Source organism: Centroberyx gerrardi, chromosome 7, assembly GCF_048128805.1.
Source record: "Centroberyx gerrardi isolate f3 chromosome 7, fCenGer3.hap1.cur.20231027, whole genome shotgun sequence".
Lineage (NCBI taxonomy): Eukaryota > Metazoa > Chordata > Actinopteri > Beryciformes > Berycidae > Centroberyx > Centroberyx gerrardi.
This window is the reverse complement of record NC_136003.1, coordinates 32,001,182-32,019,222: the sequence shown is the minus strand read 5'-3', so window position 1 is coordinate 32,019,222 and position 18,041 is coordinate 32,001,182. Positions and strand designations below refer to the sequence as shown.

General features: G+C 45.6%; 1 protein-coding gene across 1 annotated transcript; it reads right to left on the bottom strand.

The window, feature by feature from the left end:
• Positions 1 to 5,974: 5,974 nt before the first annotated feature.
• Positions 5,975 to 17,166, bottom strand: hoxb9a (homeobox B9a). Its single transcript, XM_071897146.1, has 2 exons — positions 16,551 to 17,166; positions 5,975 to 6,210 (listed from the first exon to the last, which is right to left on the bottom strand). Exons 1-2 carry the CDS (start codon positions 17,164 to 17,166, stop codon positions 5,975 to 5,977), a joined length of 852 nt encoding a protein of 283 aa, XP_071753247.1.
• Positions 17,167 to 18,041: the final 875 nt, after the last annotated feature.

Sequence of the window (18,041 nt, the reverse complement as noted above, 5' to 3'; positions counted from 1 at the left end):
CACAGCGGACCGAGGCAGCGCGCGCGGCTTCTGGAAGTAATGAAGCGCCAAAGTTGCCTTTCCGACCCCGCGAGACCTTGGAGAAAAATCATAATCACCCTCTGTCCCGCCTGCAGATGTTTTATGGGACGGCTTTGTCGGGTCGGAGCCTAAATCTGGTTAAAGCTTGTGTAATGTGACCTCACTGCTTCAGCCATCTTGCCCAGCCTCCTGATCAGAGAGAGAGAGAGAGAGGGAGAGAGAGAGAGAGAGAGAGAGAGAGAGAGAGGAGAGAGAGAGAGAGAGAGAGAGAGAGAGAGAGACAGCCTCAGCAGGGTGTGCAGCCTGCAGCCTGACTCTACCTGACCTCTACTGAGACTCCACTGAGGCTCTAATGGCTTTCTGCTCTGTGTTGATCTGAAGGAGCAGCAACTGATTTCACTTTGTTCTGTACAGAGTCTCAGTGAGAAACTGCTGCTACTATTACTACTGACTACTAGCTACTAATACTGCTGCCACTATTACTACTACTGACTACTAGCTACTAATACTGCTGCTACTATTACTACTGACTACTAGCTACTAATACTGCTGCCACTATTACTACTACTGACTACTAGCTACTAATACTGCTGCTACTATTACTACTACTGACTACTAGCTACTAATACTGCTGCTACTATTACTACTGACTACTAGCTACTAATACTGCTGCCACTATTACTACTACTGACTACTAGCTACTAATACTGCTGCTACTATTACTACTACTGACTACTAGCTACTAATACTGCTGCTACTATTACTACTGACTACTAGCTACTAATACTGCTGCCACTATTACTACTACTGACTACTAGCTACAAATACTGCTGCTACTACAACCACTACTACTACTACTACTACTACTACTACTACTGTAACCAGTACTACTACTACTACTACTACTACTACTACTACTACAACTACTACTACTACTAATACTGCTGCTACTACAACCACTACTACTACTGCTACTACTACTGTAACCAGTACTACTACTACTACTACTACTACTACTACTACTACTACTACAACTATTACTACTACTACTGCTACCATAACCACCACTACTATGACTACTATTACTATTATTTCTATTGCTTCTACTAGGCCTACTAATTCTACTACTGCTACTACTACTATTGTAACCAGTACTACTACTACTACTACTACTGTAACCACTACTACTGCTACTACTACTGTAACCAGTACTACTACTACTACTACTACTACTACTACTACTACTACTACTACTACTACAACTACTACCATAACCTCCACTACTATGACTACTATTACTATTATTTCTATTGCTTCTACTAGGCCTACTACTGCTACTACTGCTATCACTTCAATTACCAGGCTACTACTGCAACTACTAGTAGTCTATTAGTACAACTATTACTACTACTAACACTATCACTATTACTGATATTGCTAGGTTGTAATTGGTATGAGGCCTACTACAGTTACTTGTAGCTACTACAACAACAACAACTACTACTACCACCACTAGTACTTGTACTACTTCTACTCCAACCACTACTTCCACATGTGGAAAGCCAGCGCTACAAAGGAAATAGAGAGATTCTCCAACACTCATCAGACTCTCTGACTATCACACTAATTTGGTCCAGAGAGAAACAGAGGAACCGCAGCGGCTTCAGATGCCTTAATGGACGGATGACGACTCATCTAATGAATGCACTCATCATCACAGAGAGCATGTGTGTGTGTGTGTGTGTGTGTGTGTGTGTGAGAGAGAGAGAGAGAGAGAGGGAGAGAGAGAGAGAGAGGGGGTGTTTATGAGTTTATGACAGTCTTTTGGTCTCGCAGCCAAACAGACGCCCCTCTCCTTTAAGCCTCAGTGTGCAGCTCGAGACGAGGCGGACAGATTTTGAACACATGCTGGCTCATCCGCCTCTCTCTCCCCGCTGAGATCAAATTAAATCTGCAGAAATATGAAGAGAAGAAACCAAGAGGAAAGGCTCGTATAGCTCTCAGTGTTTCCAATCACGGGCTGTTTCCCTTCAGCCCTTTTACACAACCAGGGCGTTATATTTCTACTGGAAATATATGATCACTTTCAATTGCAAATCACAAATTAAACCCCGCGCTCTCCTCCTCCAGAAGAAACTATAAGCTTCTAGATAATCAGCAGCGACAAGTAGAGACTAACAATAAAGTAAAATGAGGCATCGTCGTACTGTAAAGTCATTTTTTTAATAGGAATCCAGCATCAGCAGTGCCATCAAAGAAACAACAACACAGAGGAAGAGAGGAAAACAGAGAAAAACGTACAAGGAGGGACGGAGCGTAAAAAAGAGGGAGAATATCCTGGAATATTTCAGATTTAGGAGAGAAATATTGTTTCTGGAGTTTCGATAATATGATAATATAATGGATTTGTCTAATTGAAATTAAAAACAGGAAGGAAATCATAGGCGTGTCATTGGCGCTCCTTCCACATCAGCAGTAGAAACTCCAGAAACTCTATTTCTCCAGTCAGTAGAGTAAATATTGGGACAGCAAGCTGAAGTTAATGTGCTGAGTCGCTGCGTTCATTATGGAAATTTATATATTTATATTTGGAAATTCCGAGCTCATAATTAAAAGTTCAGCCTCAGTCTCTTTGCCTTTTCCGCTCACTGTCCCGATACTTGCCGATATTCTGGCTATAGGCCATCAGCAAATCAGAAAGTCACACTAATTTTAACCTTCATGTTCACGAACAAACAAAAACACTGCGAGAAAAACATCGTATACAAAACAGAAGCTCATCGGACTGACATTATAACAGATAATTCATAGACAGTCGGCACGATAACATGTAAACAGAATCTAAAAACATGACAGAACGAAATCTATATTACAGTAAGGATGCCATGTCCCGTCAACAAAAAACATACTCAACATATTTAACTCATTCCGATAAGAAATAGACGAGGTTACTCACTTTATTTACAATAAATTAGAAATATTTCCTATCAAGAAACTGCTATTTTTTTTTTGTCAGTAAGCATTCCCCTCCGACAGATTTAACACACAAAGAGCTAAACGACGACATGACGTCTTCAAATGACGGCTGACTTGAGGCATGCGCAAACCATGTAAACATTTTTACTCGTAAATAGATTTGTATGCTGTTTTGCCCTCTGTGGGATAAGAAAAAAAAATGATAGCGCTTCTATTTAAGACTTGAATCATATTTCAAATATTCTCCAAAAGGCTGGTTGTAAGACCCGTTCAGTTCAGCAGAGACTCAGCGGAAAGTAAATTAAAAAACAGAAAATATTACATTATAATATATGTGAGTGTGTGTGTGTGTGTGTGTGTGTGTGTGTGTGTGTGTGCGTGTGTGTGCGTGCGTGTGTACAAGTGTTATTATATATATAGATTTTAAAATTCATCTTATTTTGGAAAAAGTGTGCGCAAGCAACCTATTTTGTCAGCAAGTTGCAACGTCCAACACCACAGGCTACAACCAACACACACACACACACACACACACACACACACACACACCGTTGTAAAGCCAATGTGTTGTTTATGATCCGTCCATAAAACTGCCATTGGACGCCATTTAACAACACCGACCCTTCAAAAAACACTATAGGCTGTATAGTAGCAGGCTGGTCGTCCAACATGGCGTCTTCATATTTTAATAATTAGATCTCTAAAATTCTGAATGAACGGTGTTGATGTTGTTGGTACTTTGTCAGATAAATCTGACATCGTTCATGTTTGCTTATGTCTGCTGATATACTTCTGATAAATCGTCTATAACTGAAATTCCCGGGCAATCCCGCTTCTGAACAGGAAGCATAAGTGTAATAAAATGTCCATAAAGGTCTGTGCGCATCAAGAGAAACTCTGTCTGTTTTTTTCTGGGTTTTTGGCTCCTGAACAATCCCAGGTTGCGTCTGGAAATCATTGTTTGCGTTTCCTAAAAGACAGAGGAAACCGCCTTTGCATACTAGATAATACACGATATAAAAAAATAGAGCTACTTCTTTCCCAAAATGCAACGCAAGACCGCATCCAAAATGCAGATTGGGGATCAGAAGAGGATGGCTTGGCCCGGAGAGGATAAAGTGTTGATTTAATACAGATTTATAGTTATAATATCTCTTCTGCTGCTGCAGTGGTTTACACGCCGACTGGATAGATGTTAAATTGCGTTTGAGGATTATAGGTTTGCCTTTGCGCTACATGGCGCAGACATGGCGCGTACATGCATGCGTGGGGTTTCTGCGTCCCGGCGTCCAGGATGAACCTCACCTGACAGCTGTAAACTAAAATAATTGACCGGGAAAGCATATTTTGTACTGACCAGAATAAGTAATATGTATTTTTCATTGCGTTATGTCACTCCTGCCTGTTTTCATTGCTGTTTGAAAGCGCGCGGCGGTCTACAGGGACCAAGAGGCGTTCAAATGTTATTTATCCACCAATTACAAATGTAACCTGCATTCATGAGCTTGGAATTATAAGATCCTATCTGACTTGTTTTATTATCAAAGCTGAGTTATCCACATATTGTCTTTGTTACTTTGTGCTTGGGTGGTGTGGGCTAATTTTTGAAAAACAACCATATGATGTTAAATATTAAAGATATAAAGCACATAACAGGCCGCCTTCTGATCTGTGACGCTCATATCTCCGCCAGACAGAAACTTATAACTCCAGGCTCATTTGGCGCCTGTCGGGTGGGAGTCCCGGACCCTGTGTTCAGTATCGACAGCCAATAGAACCTGCAGATAAGCCGCTGCAGTGCATAAAACATCTGGAGGGGAGGCGGGGATCCACGGTATCGACAGTAATCGGATCCCCGGTTGCTGAGTCGGATTATTCCCCCGGTATCTGCTCATTACTTAGGCCGACACCGGGAAACAAACGGCGGCTTCCTGCTTGTATCAACACCGGCCATCAGGCGCTTTCTAATCAAAGACTGCCAGGAATGGGAGGAACAACGAGGGGAGAAAAAAAAAAACGAGGAAGAAGAAGAATGAACCGCTGGTTTGCACTGCACCCCCCCCTCATCCGTTCCTCGTGTTTATTAATGGCCGCGTGAAACCCCGGTTTCAGCACCTCCGCGCGCCTCTCTGACGAAGCGCCGGTGTCAGCGGCGGAGCAATAAATAACTAATAAAAAGAAGAATAGTGCTTGAGAAAGAGAAGGAAAACCTGCCTCGGCCCTACTCTCTCTCTCTCTCTCTCTCTCTCTCTCTCTCTCTCTCTCTCTCTCTCTCTCTCTCTCTCTCTCTCTCTCTCCTAGCATCAATAGGCAGTTTGCTGTCTTCAGTTTCTTCATAATAAAATAACGAAGCATGGAGATGAAGCAGGCGCGCTCTCAGTTCATCACCTCCCGCTTAAAAAAAAACCCAAACAAACAGTCCAATCCGCATTATGATCCGTTTTCCAAAAGGAGGGAAATGAGGGAAATGAGTCCAGGACGGAAGTGTCGGTGATTCTGTCTGTTGTTGCTCTGAAGTTTCCATCTTCCGTTGCGCTTGGAAAGGATCTGGGAAAGACACGAACACAGAAACAGCACGTGCCCGTCCTCCAAACCCCCAGCCTCCATTTTGTCAAACATCAAACAGAAAGATAGGATGGAACGTTTCTGTTGTTGTTTTTGTATTTTTGTAATTACTTTAGTTTTTCTTCTTTCCGTTAAGACTCCAGCGTCCTTTGTAACATGGCGGCGTCCTCTGGGCGCCTGTTAACGATCAATAAACCTATTGATCAGTTGTACAGATTGATGTGATTGGAAGAAAGTTCACGTGGTAGCGCCTGGAGCTCAAAATAAATTCTAGGGGGGGGGAGGGGGGGTGTACTTATATATTTTGAGTTCTGGACATAAGAAGTGGGGGACTTTATGTTGGGGTGTCCGGTTCGTGATGTGTGTGCGTGTGTGTATGTGTGTGTGTGCATGCGTGTGCGTGTGCAGCCCGCTAGTCCTTCGGTTGGTCCTTGCTCTGTTTCTTCATCTTCATCCTCCGGTTCTGGAACCAGATCTTCACCTGCCGCTCCGTCAGGTTCAGCGCGCGCGCCACCTCGTGCCGCCGGTCCCGCGTGAGGTACATGTTGAAGAGGAACTCCTTCTCCAGCTCGAGCGTCTGGTACTTGGTGTACGGGCACCGCTTCTTTCGGGAGGAGCGCGCGTGCAGCCAGTTGGCGGAGGGGTCGTCTGGAGGGAGAGAAGGACAGAAAGAAAGTCAATGAATTAGAAAGTCTCACTCACGCACTCTCTCTCTCTCTCACGTTTTATAACACCAAAATGATACAGCCGAGCAAAATCACGTCAGATGACAAATAAAACAAGACATCAACATCTCTCCATGCGTAAAAGTTGTAGAACCCTCGTGCGTAAAAGCTTTGCTCGAAAATATATACGGTTTCGTGCGTAAAACAGGTTCACGGTGTCCACAGGGACCCGAGTTTGGCACAAGGAGATCCTTAGCCGACCTTATATGACACGATGTGGAAGACAGACGGTCTGCTCACTGTAACCTGCCACTGACACCCGTGCGTAAAAGTCAGCAAGACGCAAGAAGAGAAAGGCAGGTCCATTCAAATGACAAACATGAGGGAAATATCATGAATGAAACCCTGCAGTTACAGATAAGATGTACAGCTCAGTTGTTAGTGTTCAATAAAGCAAGATGATGGAGTGGTAAGTTGATGCTATAAGTAAGTTTGGCCTAAATTCTGTCATGATTTAGAGGGATGCTTTGAAAAAAAATCTGCTGCTACACTGTCATCCTTAATCAAATCATCCGTGCGTAAAAGTCGTCAAAATTCAAGTGAGTGTTATAAGATTACAAAGGGAGAAAGGGATTGAAAACAATAAAATGACAGAAGTGAATAAAACTCATATATGATCCCAAAACACGTTATTATATGGATTTTTTTCTGTCGCCAGTGATAATAGCAGACAGGCTCATTCTTAGTAAAACAGTAAACGTTTTGTCTAAAATATTTGACACCTTTTGTCCTTATAAGAGACTCCCCATTACTTCATATTATATTGACTTGATACGCATGCGTGGTTCTTAACGGGACCCGTTTACAGAACAGTTCAAACCTTTGAATCAGAAGTAAAAGGGGGAAACATCCATTGTTCAACATTTCAAAAACAACTGATTAACTCACTAAAATGTTGCAATTTTCTAAGCAATGCAACAACAAAAACTAAAATTACAATCGCCAGTGAGTTTAGCCTGGATCTTCATATCTGAATTCATAGTGAAACTCGAGTGAAGAGTGGAAGATGTGTGTGTGTGTGTGTGTGTGTGTGTGTGTGTGGGTGTGTGTGTTTAAATCACATTTTGTGACCAGAAATGAAGCACACAATTGTTTCGAGTGATGACAGCAAAAACACAATAATACAAAATATAGCCTACATTTTTTTTCCCACAATTATTGGCTAATATTGTGCGACTCTTGCATGAAGCAGATTGTCGCTGCCTCCGTTCAGATTTCCCCTAAATTAAAACCCAGTGGGAAATTCGTGTCTCTCCCTGTTGGGACGAGTCGGAAAATAATTCTTGAGTTCTTCTCCCACAACAAAATACAAATAAAACTTTCTCAGGAAATTATAACAAACCGACTGAATTTCCCATCGAATCCCACGCAGGCTGTTACTGATATTTTACAAGGCGTGATGATTGGCTCATAAACATTTTTTATGTGTGATGCCAGGTCACATTCAGTGGATAAAGGTGACAAACAGAGACAAGAGCTTTTTAGATTCTGCTCCGGTTTGCCACATCAGAGCCGTGAGACGCTCCAACGAGCTACGGAGAGACAAAGAAGAAACAAAAAATAGAATAAACTAGGTAGAAACCGCGTCTTTCATTGTGGGAACGAAGCGTTTGAAATAGTCCTAAATAACAGCGTTCGCAAAATGTCCGACGTAAATATAGAAGCTTGAATTGAATGGGATGGTTTTTGTTTTTTTGTTTTTTTCAAAGAGAAAATTATGAATTATTGTCTTGATTTATTCTCTCTCACTCTCTCTCTCTCTCTCTCTCTCTCTCTCTCTCTCTCTCTCTCTCTCTCTCTCTCTCTCTCTCTTTCTCTTTCTGTCTCTCCATCCTCTCATAGTCCCTTTTTCTGTCTCTAATTCGGTCTCTTCCCACTCTCTGCCCCCCCTCCTCCCTTCATGCCTTTCAGACCGATGTAATTAGCGGAGTCTTCTTGTTTGGGACGCATATGGGTCTGGTCTGGTTTAGGGCTAAAAGCTATTTGGCGTTCCCTCTGCAAAGCACCGAGGCATCCCAGCTATGAGGCAGCTTGCAACACACTGGGACTCACACAGCGCTTTTAAAAAAAACAAAACACCGCTGTTTCTCTGCTGCTTTTCACCAGCGACACCAACCCGGTCCGCGGTGTCTTTCAAACCCAAATGTGGGCTCGAGAGAAGAGTAAAAGCAGGATTTATTGGTTAAGAAATTGGTTTATGCTGTATACTGTTTTGTTGCTGAAGCCTTCCCGAGGCACCGTAAGTCGGGCTGAATGAAACACTGGAGGCTTCACATGTGTAGCCTCATCAACAGGCCAAATTTGGGGAAAATAATGCTGCATTTAAATCAGTTTGGGTAACTTTAAGGCCAGCGAGCTTCTCTCCTCGCGGCTGTCTAACCGCAAGAAATGAGATTTATTCCAGTTCGGGCGGCCAGGGGGAGATCAGGTCTGCGAGACAAGGAGTTAAAAATGAGATTTTCTGTTCTCGTGTAAAGTGCAGCCTCGGTTCTTTGGCTGGAAACGGAGCGGGGATGATGTTATCACTCACAGGCCGCGAGGAGAGCCAGACCTGCAGCGGCTTTTAACGCCAAGAGGGAGGACTAGGCGGTGTGTGTGTGTGTGTGTGTGTGTGTGTGTGTGTGTGTGTGTGTGTGTGTGTGTGTGTGTGTGTGTCCCTCCCAGAGGTATATTTCCTAACTGTTGTTGCCAGTTTGGGTGGAGGCTTCGTCTGTCTTCAATTTCACTGGTAATATTTTAGTACCGTGACAATCTTGACTTGCTATGCTGCCAAGGCAATTCACAGACCTGCACATGACATGCAGAACATCTCCGCGTTATTTACAAAGAGCCGTTTGTGTGTGGCATCATAGTGATTAAACAGTTCGTTTTATTTTTAATCGGGATCTCGCTTAATTTAACGGGTTTATATCCATATGCGTTGGTCCATACATAGCTAGAGTTCAGCCAAGTTGTTGGATGCGTTGAAACACACAGAGGTGTGGCTCTCACCTCACCTCAGCCTAACTGAGACCTACGTTTATCTAGAGGTTTTTAGCATTAGGCCAGTGATAGAGAGCAAATATTAAGAAAAAATAGCATTGAATCTGTTTGGAAACCATATTTTAAACTAGAAGACACTCAGCACAACAGAAACCTCCACCGACACCGAACAATTCTCCCACTGTCAAAGCTGCAGCCTCCTTAACGGTTTGTTTGTTTATTGTTTGTCTTCCGGGTTTGATTTTCTGACAAAATAGCAACTGAAAGCAGCGCTGTTTAGCAGCCAATGTGGAAGTCCCAGATGTCGGACTTTCCCACCCGCACATGAATGCAGCATAACAGTTGGCTAACAACAGATAATCGTCTAATGGCGGGAAATCCCAGATCGAGATCACCACCAAAAATTTAAACAACTGTCCAAATTTCAGCCAAATCCCCTCATAACTTTTGAGATATCTTGCTTTCAAACAAACACACAACAAACAAACAAATAGACGACAAACAAACAAACAGATGACAACAAACAGGTGAAAACAACCTGTTTCTGCCTCGTTAGCGGAGCTAGGCTAATAGTCACAACATTCAGGACCACGGGAAGAAGCTGAAACACTGACTTTTTGGAAATTTGCTCATTGGTCAACTTCCTTTTCCAAGTTATGAGAGGAGGAGTAGGCCTACACTAAAACCAAAATCATCTAGTGTCTGTGTTAGTTAGCCTCTCTCTGCCCTGAGTGCATGCTAACATGTTAGCATACAGTAGGTTAAGGTAAGCACCCGTTAGCATTGTCTAAAGTTGCATTGTCAAGTAAGAAGATCAACCTTTTAGAAGGCAAATCCAGAGTTGGTGTTGTTTTTTTATCTGCTGATCCTCTTCTGATATAAAGTGTCATTTGACCAGGCTACAGTAGCCTAACTGAATTTACTGATCTATCTGTTTATCACACTGATCAAACAGCAATGCCCTGGTGTCATAATATTCAGGTTGTGTTAAGCGGTTCTGAACAATGATTTTCTTTCAAACTTTGTGAAAAAATGTGTCTTTCTTGCTAACCAAGCTGAGACCAGATTCATTACCGAGATCTAAATGGGACTCAACTGGATTTGAGGCAGCAGGATGGACTCTCCATCACCATCTTTAGGCACAGCAGGGGATTCACTGTACGGTTCATTTATGGATGATGTGAGAGTCAAGGTCTAAAGATTTAAGAGATTTAAAAAAAAAATCCACATAAATGCCTACTGCTTTGCATAGAACTCAGACTAAAAAAACAGATAGGCTAAATACATTCTATATATATACTGTATATATAGGCTCGGGTTAGGAGCATGATCGTGGAGCCAACATGGCCGCCATGCACTGACACACTGCATCATCCAAACGCCTGTCCATGTTTGGCTCTGACAGAGAGAGAGAGAGAGAGAGAGAGAGAGAGAGAGAGAGAGAGAGAGAGAGAGAGAAATAGCCCTTCACATTATTCCCACAGCCATCCAGTTAGTTAGCGACCATCATCAGCAAATACGTCCTTAATACCCTCTGGAATCAATTTCCTCCAACTTTCCAGCATGTAGGAGATCGATTTCATCTCAGCGCAAAATAATGCCTGGTAAAGAGGTGAGGAGAGGATGGAGTAGGGGGGGTAGAGGGTGGGGTTGAGGGGGAGGGGGGGGGGGGGTGCTTTTGTCACCCAGTAAAGTGGGTGCTTCGCATTCCCCGGGTGTATAATCACCTCCAGGACCATCCATTACCCCCGGAGCGGAGCCCCGGCCGCGGCTGTCACCCGGGATGACGAACCGGTGTGAGGCTGGAGAGAGGATCCCATAACGGGGGAGGGAGGGAGGGAGGGGGGTGGGTGGGGGGTGAAGGGGGCGGGCAGGGGGGTGGTACAGCCTAGCTCTCTCTCTTTCTCCCTAGGGTGGGGAGAGAGTAAAGATGGAGGCAGATAGAAAGAGAGAGAGAGGAGAGAATATAGGCTATATAAGGGGGATGGGAGGGGGGGAGAAAAGCGTGGGGGGGGGGGGTGGGGGGGGGGAGAGACATACAAGCTGTATAGTTCCCCATTGAAGCTCTCAGTTTCTCTCCAGCCTACAGCTATAAGCAGCTTGTCTGGCTTGGAGAAACCCGAGCGGCGGCCTCTGCCTCTCAGGCAGGCGCGTCAGATGTCACAGTACGTCACTTTATACGGGGGGGGGGGGGGGGGGGAGAGAGAGAGAGAGAGAGAGAGAGAGAGAGAGAGAGAGAGAGATGGACAAGCCCAGGAATAAAAAGATTGATATTCCCGTAAAACCGTCCTGCTATACGGCCCGCGGCACAACGCGTTGAAATGTAGGCCTATATGGTGTGTGCTTGCCTCTGTGTGCGTGTGTATGTGTGTGTGTGTGTGTGTGTGTGTATGTGTGTGCGTGCGTGTCCACCGTGACGAATGCCGCTGGCACGGAAACACCGACCGAAACGGTTACACACCAATATCACACATCTCCCTCTCTCTCTCTCTCTCTCTCCTTTCTCTCTTCGCAATTTCACCCTAATAGTCCCAGAAATTGACCTCTCATATATCCCAAAGGCGCGTTATTACATTTCCCGACGTCGTATTTTATAGTACCCCCCCCTACTACACGCACACACACACACACACACACACACACACACACACACACACACACACACACACACACACACACACACAGCCCTTACACACCCCATCTCACCCGGCCAGCAACAGCAACACGCCAATTAATGGGGTTGTTCGCCCTGCGTTATAACTTAATAAACTTCGGGGGTAATAACTTTCTCTCGCGCGCTCTCCCGGCAGCAGCAGCACAAAGACTGAAGTGTAATTTTGGAGTTTATTCTGGATCGCCGCCCGGTCCCGGTAACACAAAGGGAATCTGTAGCCTCGCTGTAAGCCGCTGGTTTTAACTGGATGTGATGTTTTGGAGGGGAAGAAACCACACACACACACACACACACACACACACACACACACACACACACAGCTGGGTGATTTCCTTCCTCTCTGCCACCAGGACTGACTGCAATATAGAAAGAAAAAAGAAAGCGCGAGAAACCGCTGACGTGCTGAAAACAGCTCCGGGAGAGATATATTTATTGAGATCCCTCCCGGTTTTGCCGGTTTGGACACCGGAATCTGTTATAGGCTACAGCTGGGCCCGGGCTAGACCGGGCCAGTGCCGGGCCAGACCGGGCTACACCGTGTTACTGCTGGAGAGTCTAATAATTCAGACTGGAGGCTGCTGGGCTCCATCCAGTCCTTAACCGGCCCGCTTCTCTGATGGATGGCCGGCTCAGACGCTGTAATAAGGCCGCTATGTGCGCGTGCGTGAGTGAGTGAGGGTGTGTGTGTGTGTGTGTGTGTGTGTGTGTGTGTGTGTGTGTGTGTGTGTGTGTGTGCTGTAGTATTTGTATTTCTTCTTCTGAAAAGGCCACCGTGGGGGCGCGAGCCTGACGTGGACGTGCGCAATCCCATGCACTAGATTGGAGAGAGCGAGGCGCAGTCACATCCCCCCCCCCCCCCCCCTCTCTCTCTCTCTCTCTCTCACACACACACACACACACACACACACACACACACACACACAGAGCAGACTGTCTCTCGCTCAGACGGATGGATCTGCCTCCTATAACGTGCAGACTCCTTTGGCAAAAATAAAGCTCCAGATTTATTCGGCGGTATTAGAAGAGAGGAAACTGAGCCCGTTCATATTCACCAGCCTCCGTGAAAAAACAAAAATATAAAATATATATGTCTGTTTCCAGAAAAGCTCGCCAGTTACCGCTTCTCTCCTCTCCCACCCAAAATAAGTCAAAAACCTTGGAAAATAACGCTGGCTCGCGCCGGACAGACCTCGCCAACCCCGTCCGCACATGATGGATTAAATGTTATTGTTATTGCAAGTGATGATAAAAAAACAGAACAACCATTGAAAGCCACGCTGTCCTGGAAAAACACCCGACGGCCTTATATCAAGATGATTGGGACATTATGAAAGGTGAAATATTATTATCATTATTATTGCAGAGCGAGTAAAGGAATAAAAGAGCAACTCACAAACACTGTGGATTATAGTATTTATTAAAATAAAACAACTGTGGAAATTTGTGTGAAATTATACAAATTCATGTTTTCCCATATTAATACCCAATCAGCTTGTAAGACTGGAAATAAGGACTATAGCCTACTGTGTGTTCATTTCATCCATTTCAAAACTAATTGTCTCAATGAGGACATTAAAGTTTTTCTATTCTATTCTATTCTATCCATTAGCCACTGAAGCCTTTTTTTTTTTACAAAATTGAGTTATCCACATATCCATGAAATTTGAATTCTACTTTATGCTCGTGTGGTGTTTTTTTTAAAGAGCCTTTTGGGGTTCAATATTTTAAAAAGATATAAAGTAGACTACATCGCAGTTTTTTTCCAGCTGGGATGTCAAATCTTTGACGCTCAGTATATTTCAGATTTGACCTTATAACTCCGAGCTCACGATATATGACTTTTAAGAGAGATGTATAAAGATGTAGGTGAACCATGTGTGTCTTGGCAAAACATTTGGATTTATACAGGAAAGACTGTAGAGATGTTTCATTCCCTGCGACCCGAATTTATCTCCTGAGTTGAGGCTGCAGATTGAAACACCATCAGATCCCAGTGGGGTTTAAAATATATATATATCACATTTACATTCTCCTTTCAAAGTCTAGCAGAAGCAGCGACGGGCGTTCAGCTGCTGATGTTCACGCGGATATGACCGGAGCTTGACGGTACAGTGTGCCGCTGTAAACACCGCGCGCACTGTTGGTCCGCGCCGCGCGGTGAGTTATGAGGCCTTGGTCTATTGAGAACTAATCTAGCCTGCTTTGTGGCTTCGAGACGCCAGGTGGGTGATGGACGGTCTGACTCATTTTATGATTTTTAGAAGAAGACAGAGCGAGTGTAAGGTTGACACACTGGGAATATTTTGAGTTGATGGAGAGAGAGAGAGAGAGAGAGAGAGAGAGAGAGAGAGAGAGAGAGAGAGAGAGAGGCGGCGGCGGCGGGGGGTGGGGTGGGGGGGGGGGGGCGTCCTGACAGCAAATTATGACCAACAGTAATTGGAAACAATGCACTGGTTTCTCTTCTCAGTCCATCTGTAGGGGAACTGGTCCTTGTTATAACAGATTCTAGATAGATACAGAGGGATATTTAAACGGGAATGTGACAATGTACTCCCCTTTTCCCAGCACACACACACACACACACACACACACACACACACTCAAATGATGGAAAACTATGTACTACAACAGAATTTAGGTCAAAGTGACCCAAGCAGAAAACAACAAGCCTCTGTCCCAGCCATAACAAGTAATATAGTAATAATAGCACAAAATGGCCTCCATGAATCTAACATTGCTCCCACAATAAAGTTCAACGTCACCTCATTATATACAATTAGTTATATATATATATATATATACAAAAGATGATCCAGCCTGTCCAGTAGCCCACCATAAAGCTCTGAAGCTCCTTCCTGCTGGTCAAATCAACTTTTCTCCATATTGGAGATCGATATCGGCGAGATAGTGAGTGGAAGCCGGTTCTAACACAGTGGACGGTAAGCAGCAGGAATGCACTGAGAAAATACTGTCGGTGTTGCCGCGTGTGAAGCCTTCACACCGGCCTGCCGCCACACCGGCCTGCCTTCACACCGGCCTGCCTTCACACCGGCCTGCCGCCACACCGGCCTGCCGCCACACCGGCCTGCCGTCACACCGGCCTGCCGCCACACCGGCCTGCCTCCACACCGGCCTGCCTCCACACCGGCCTGCCGCCACACCGGCCTGCCGCCACACCGGCCTGCCGCCACACCGGCCTGCCGTCACACCGGCCTGCCGCCACACCGGCCTGCCTCCACACCGGCCTGCCTCCACACCGGCCTGCCGCCACACCGGCCTGCCTCCACACCGGCCTGCCTCCACACCGGCCTGCCGTCACACCGGCCTGCCTGCCTCCACACCGGCCTGCCTTCACACCGGCCTGCCTTCACACCGGCCTGCCGTCACACCGGCCTGCACGGCGGGGCTTCACAGTTATGACTGGCCGGTCAGCCGGGCTTGTTGCTGACTGACATGAAGGAGCTTTAAAATGCAATGGAGCGCAGATAAGCTGTCCTGATCTCTCTCTCTCTCTCTCTCTCTCTCTCTCTCTCTCTCTCTGTGTGTGTGTGTGTGTGTGTGTGTGTGAGAGAGAGAGAGAGAGAGAGAGAGAGAGAGGGAGAGAGACCTACAGTGGACCTGCAGTAAAAAAACACAAAAAACCTAAAGCACTAAACCAGTTGGTCCCGTTCAAACAGGAGAGAGGTGCAAATGGCCTGACACCTACTGGGAGACAGAAATATATATATACAACATATACATGTATATACAGTATATATATAATACAGGCCAACGCTGGGCTATACTTTAAAACTGTATTCCAGTACAGTTACTAGTTACTTCATCAAAACTGTAATCAGTAATCCAAGGAGTTACTCAAACTCAGCAACAATACACTCTGAGTCCTTTCAGTAACTTTCTCACTTCACTTTTTGTAAAGGTACCAGATTAGATAAAAAAAAACAACGTGAATAATTACAAAATTCTGCAAATGTCTTTCATGTTTTGCAAACACAAATGTTCTGACGTGGACCAGCTGCCCCTGTTTAAAAGGCCTGCTGACTTTCTCACTTTCACTTTAGAAGTAGCCTATTCCCAGATGTAATCCTCTCTTTTTGCACAAGTATCTGTTATCAGAATACAATATACTTATACATTACATTATATTATATTCAGGTCACGTCACAGAATACTGTTACTGTTTGTAGGCTAATTAGAAAATGCATTTAGAGAAGCCTATTCCTAATCCAATTACCCAACTCAGCACTGCACTCTGATTAGTTTCACTCACTTTCAGATTCATTTGAGTCATATTTCAGTCATATTTCAGGTATAAATGTAGCAGATTAGAAAATATAAACATTAAACAGTTTATGTGACGTCATGGAATATGGTTACTTTTTGTATTAAGACTATTACGTAACGCCATTACAAGTGTTGCGTCCCCCCGGCCCAGCTGATAACAGTGGGATAATATAAATATAACAGTAGTAAAGTTAGAGAGCGGGTGAGGGGGCAGTTTGGGTCTCCGGCTCTTTGTTCTTGTTTTATGGCGGCATTAAAAGCCTTTACAAGCTCTCTCTCCCCTCTCTCTCTCTCGCGCGCTACTTCCTGCTTTAATAACTTACTTTGATCCGGTCCGTCTTTGTCCTCGCTCCCGTCACAAATGTCCTTATTTTCGTCGAACCCGGTGCCCGGGATGGCGGCGGGATGGTGGTTCAGCTCGCGAGCCGCCGTGGACGACTCCAGAATGTACGTGGTGGTCTCGTGCTGGTGCTGGCCGCCGATTTTGGGTGGGATCTCCCCGCCGAGGTGACCGAGCAGCGGCTCCAGCTTGACCTGCCCCGCCTGGCCCTGCCCCGGGACCGACTCGGAGCCGCGCGGCGCGCAGTCCAGCCAGGAGCGGAGGTACCGTGTGTCCGCGGAAGGCACGTGCTGGGCCGGGATGTACGGGTGGTAGACCGCCGAGAGGCCGTTGGCGGCGTGGTGCGGGCTGAACGGGCTCCAGGACGAAGAGAAGACCGGAGGCTTCGGCTGGAAGCTGCAGGACGGATAGGAATCGGGATGGGGATGCTCCGCGTGCGCCGCGCCGCCCGGCTGCCTCCCACCTCCGGCTGCGGCTGCGGCTGAGCTCGAGCCGGAATACTGAACGTTGGGAAAGCGAACCGGGGTCGAGAGTTCATCGCTCTCGTGACTTATGATAGAGTCCACGTAATAGTTGCTCAAAGTTCCAGAAATGGACATTCTCGGACATTATCTGCGAAACGCGCCGTGTTCACTGAATGGAAAACATGAAGCAGGACATAGCGAGATTTCTCTCTCTCTCTCTCTCACTCTCTCTCTCTTCTGGCGTTTGCTCGCTCGCTCTCCCTCTCTCTCTCTCTCTCTCTCTCTCTCTCTCTCTCTCTCTCTCTCTCTCTCTCGCTCGCTCGCTCGCTCTGTCTGCTTTGGTTTCTTTCACCAACTCTCTCTCTCTCTTCTGTCGTTTGCTCGCTCGCCCCCCCTCTCTCTCTCTGTCGCTCTCCCTCTCTCTCTCTCTCCTCCGCGAGCCCCCTTGCTTCCAACTCACTATAGCGAAACAAAGTATAGCACAGCGCGCGGCGTTGTTGGGTCTGTGCGCGAGGAGCAAACTGATTGGCCGGACTTTTTCTTCGAGCCTGATAAAGCGTCAATGGAGCGTAAATCAATGCTGCACGCGGGCCTCTCTCTCTCCCCCTCTCTCTCTCTCTCTCTCTCTCTCTCTCTCTCTCTCTCTCTCTCTTTCCCCCCCTCTTTCTCTCTCTCTCTCTCCCTCTCCCTCCCTCTCTCTCTCTCTCCCTCTCTCTCTCCACCCCCCTCCTTTGTAAATAAATTGTCTTGTTTATGCAATATGCAAAATGAACAGTTCGTCCATATATCTAGTCGGTGTATCTATGGGCGCTGTCAGCCAGAAATATATAAACAGCTAAATTATGCTTCCTTCTTGACATTATGCATGAGATGCATATTGGAGACAATGGAGGACAAACAAGCGGCAGCATTATTTATTTATTTATTTATTAATTTATTTATTTATTTAGGCTACCTAATCAAAATGGATGCGCATGCGTTTCAGTTTGGAGACACATTACCGCGAGCAT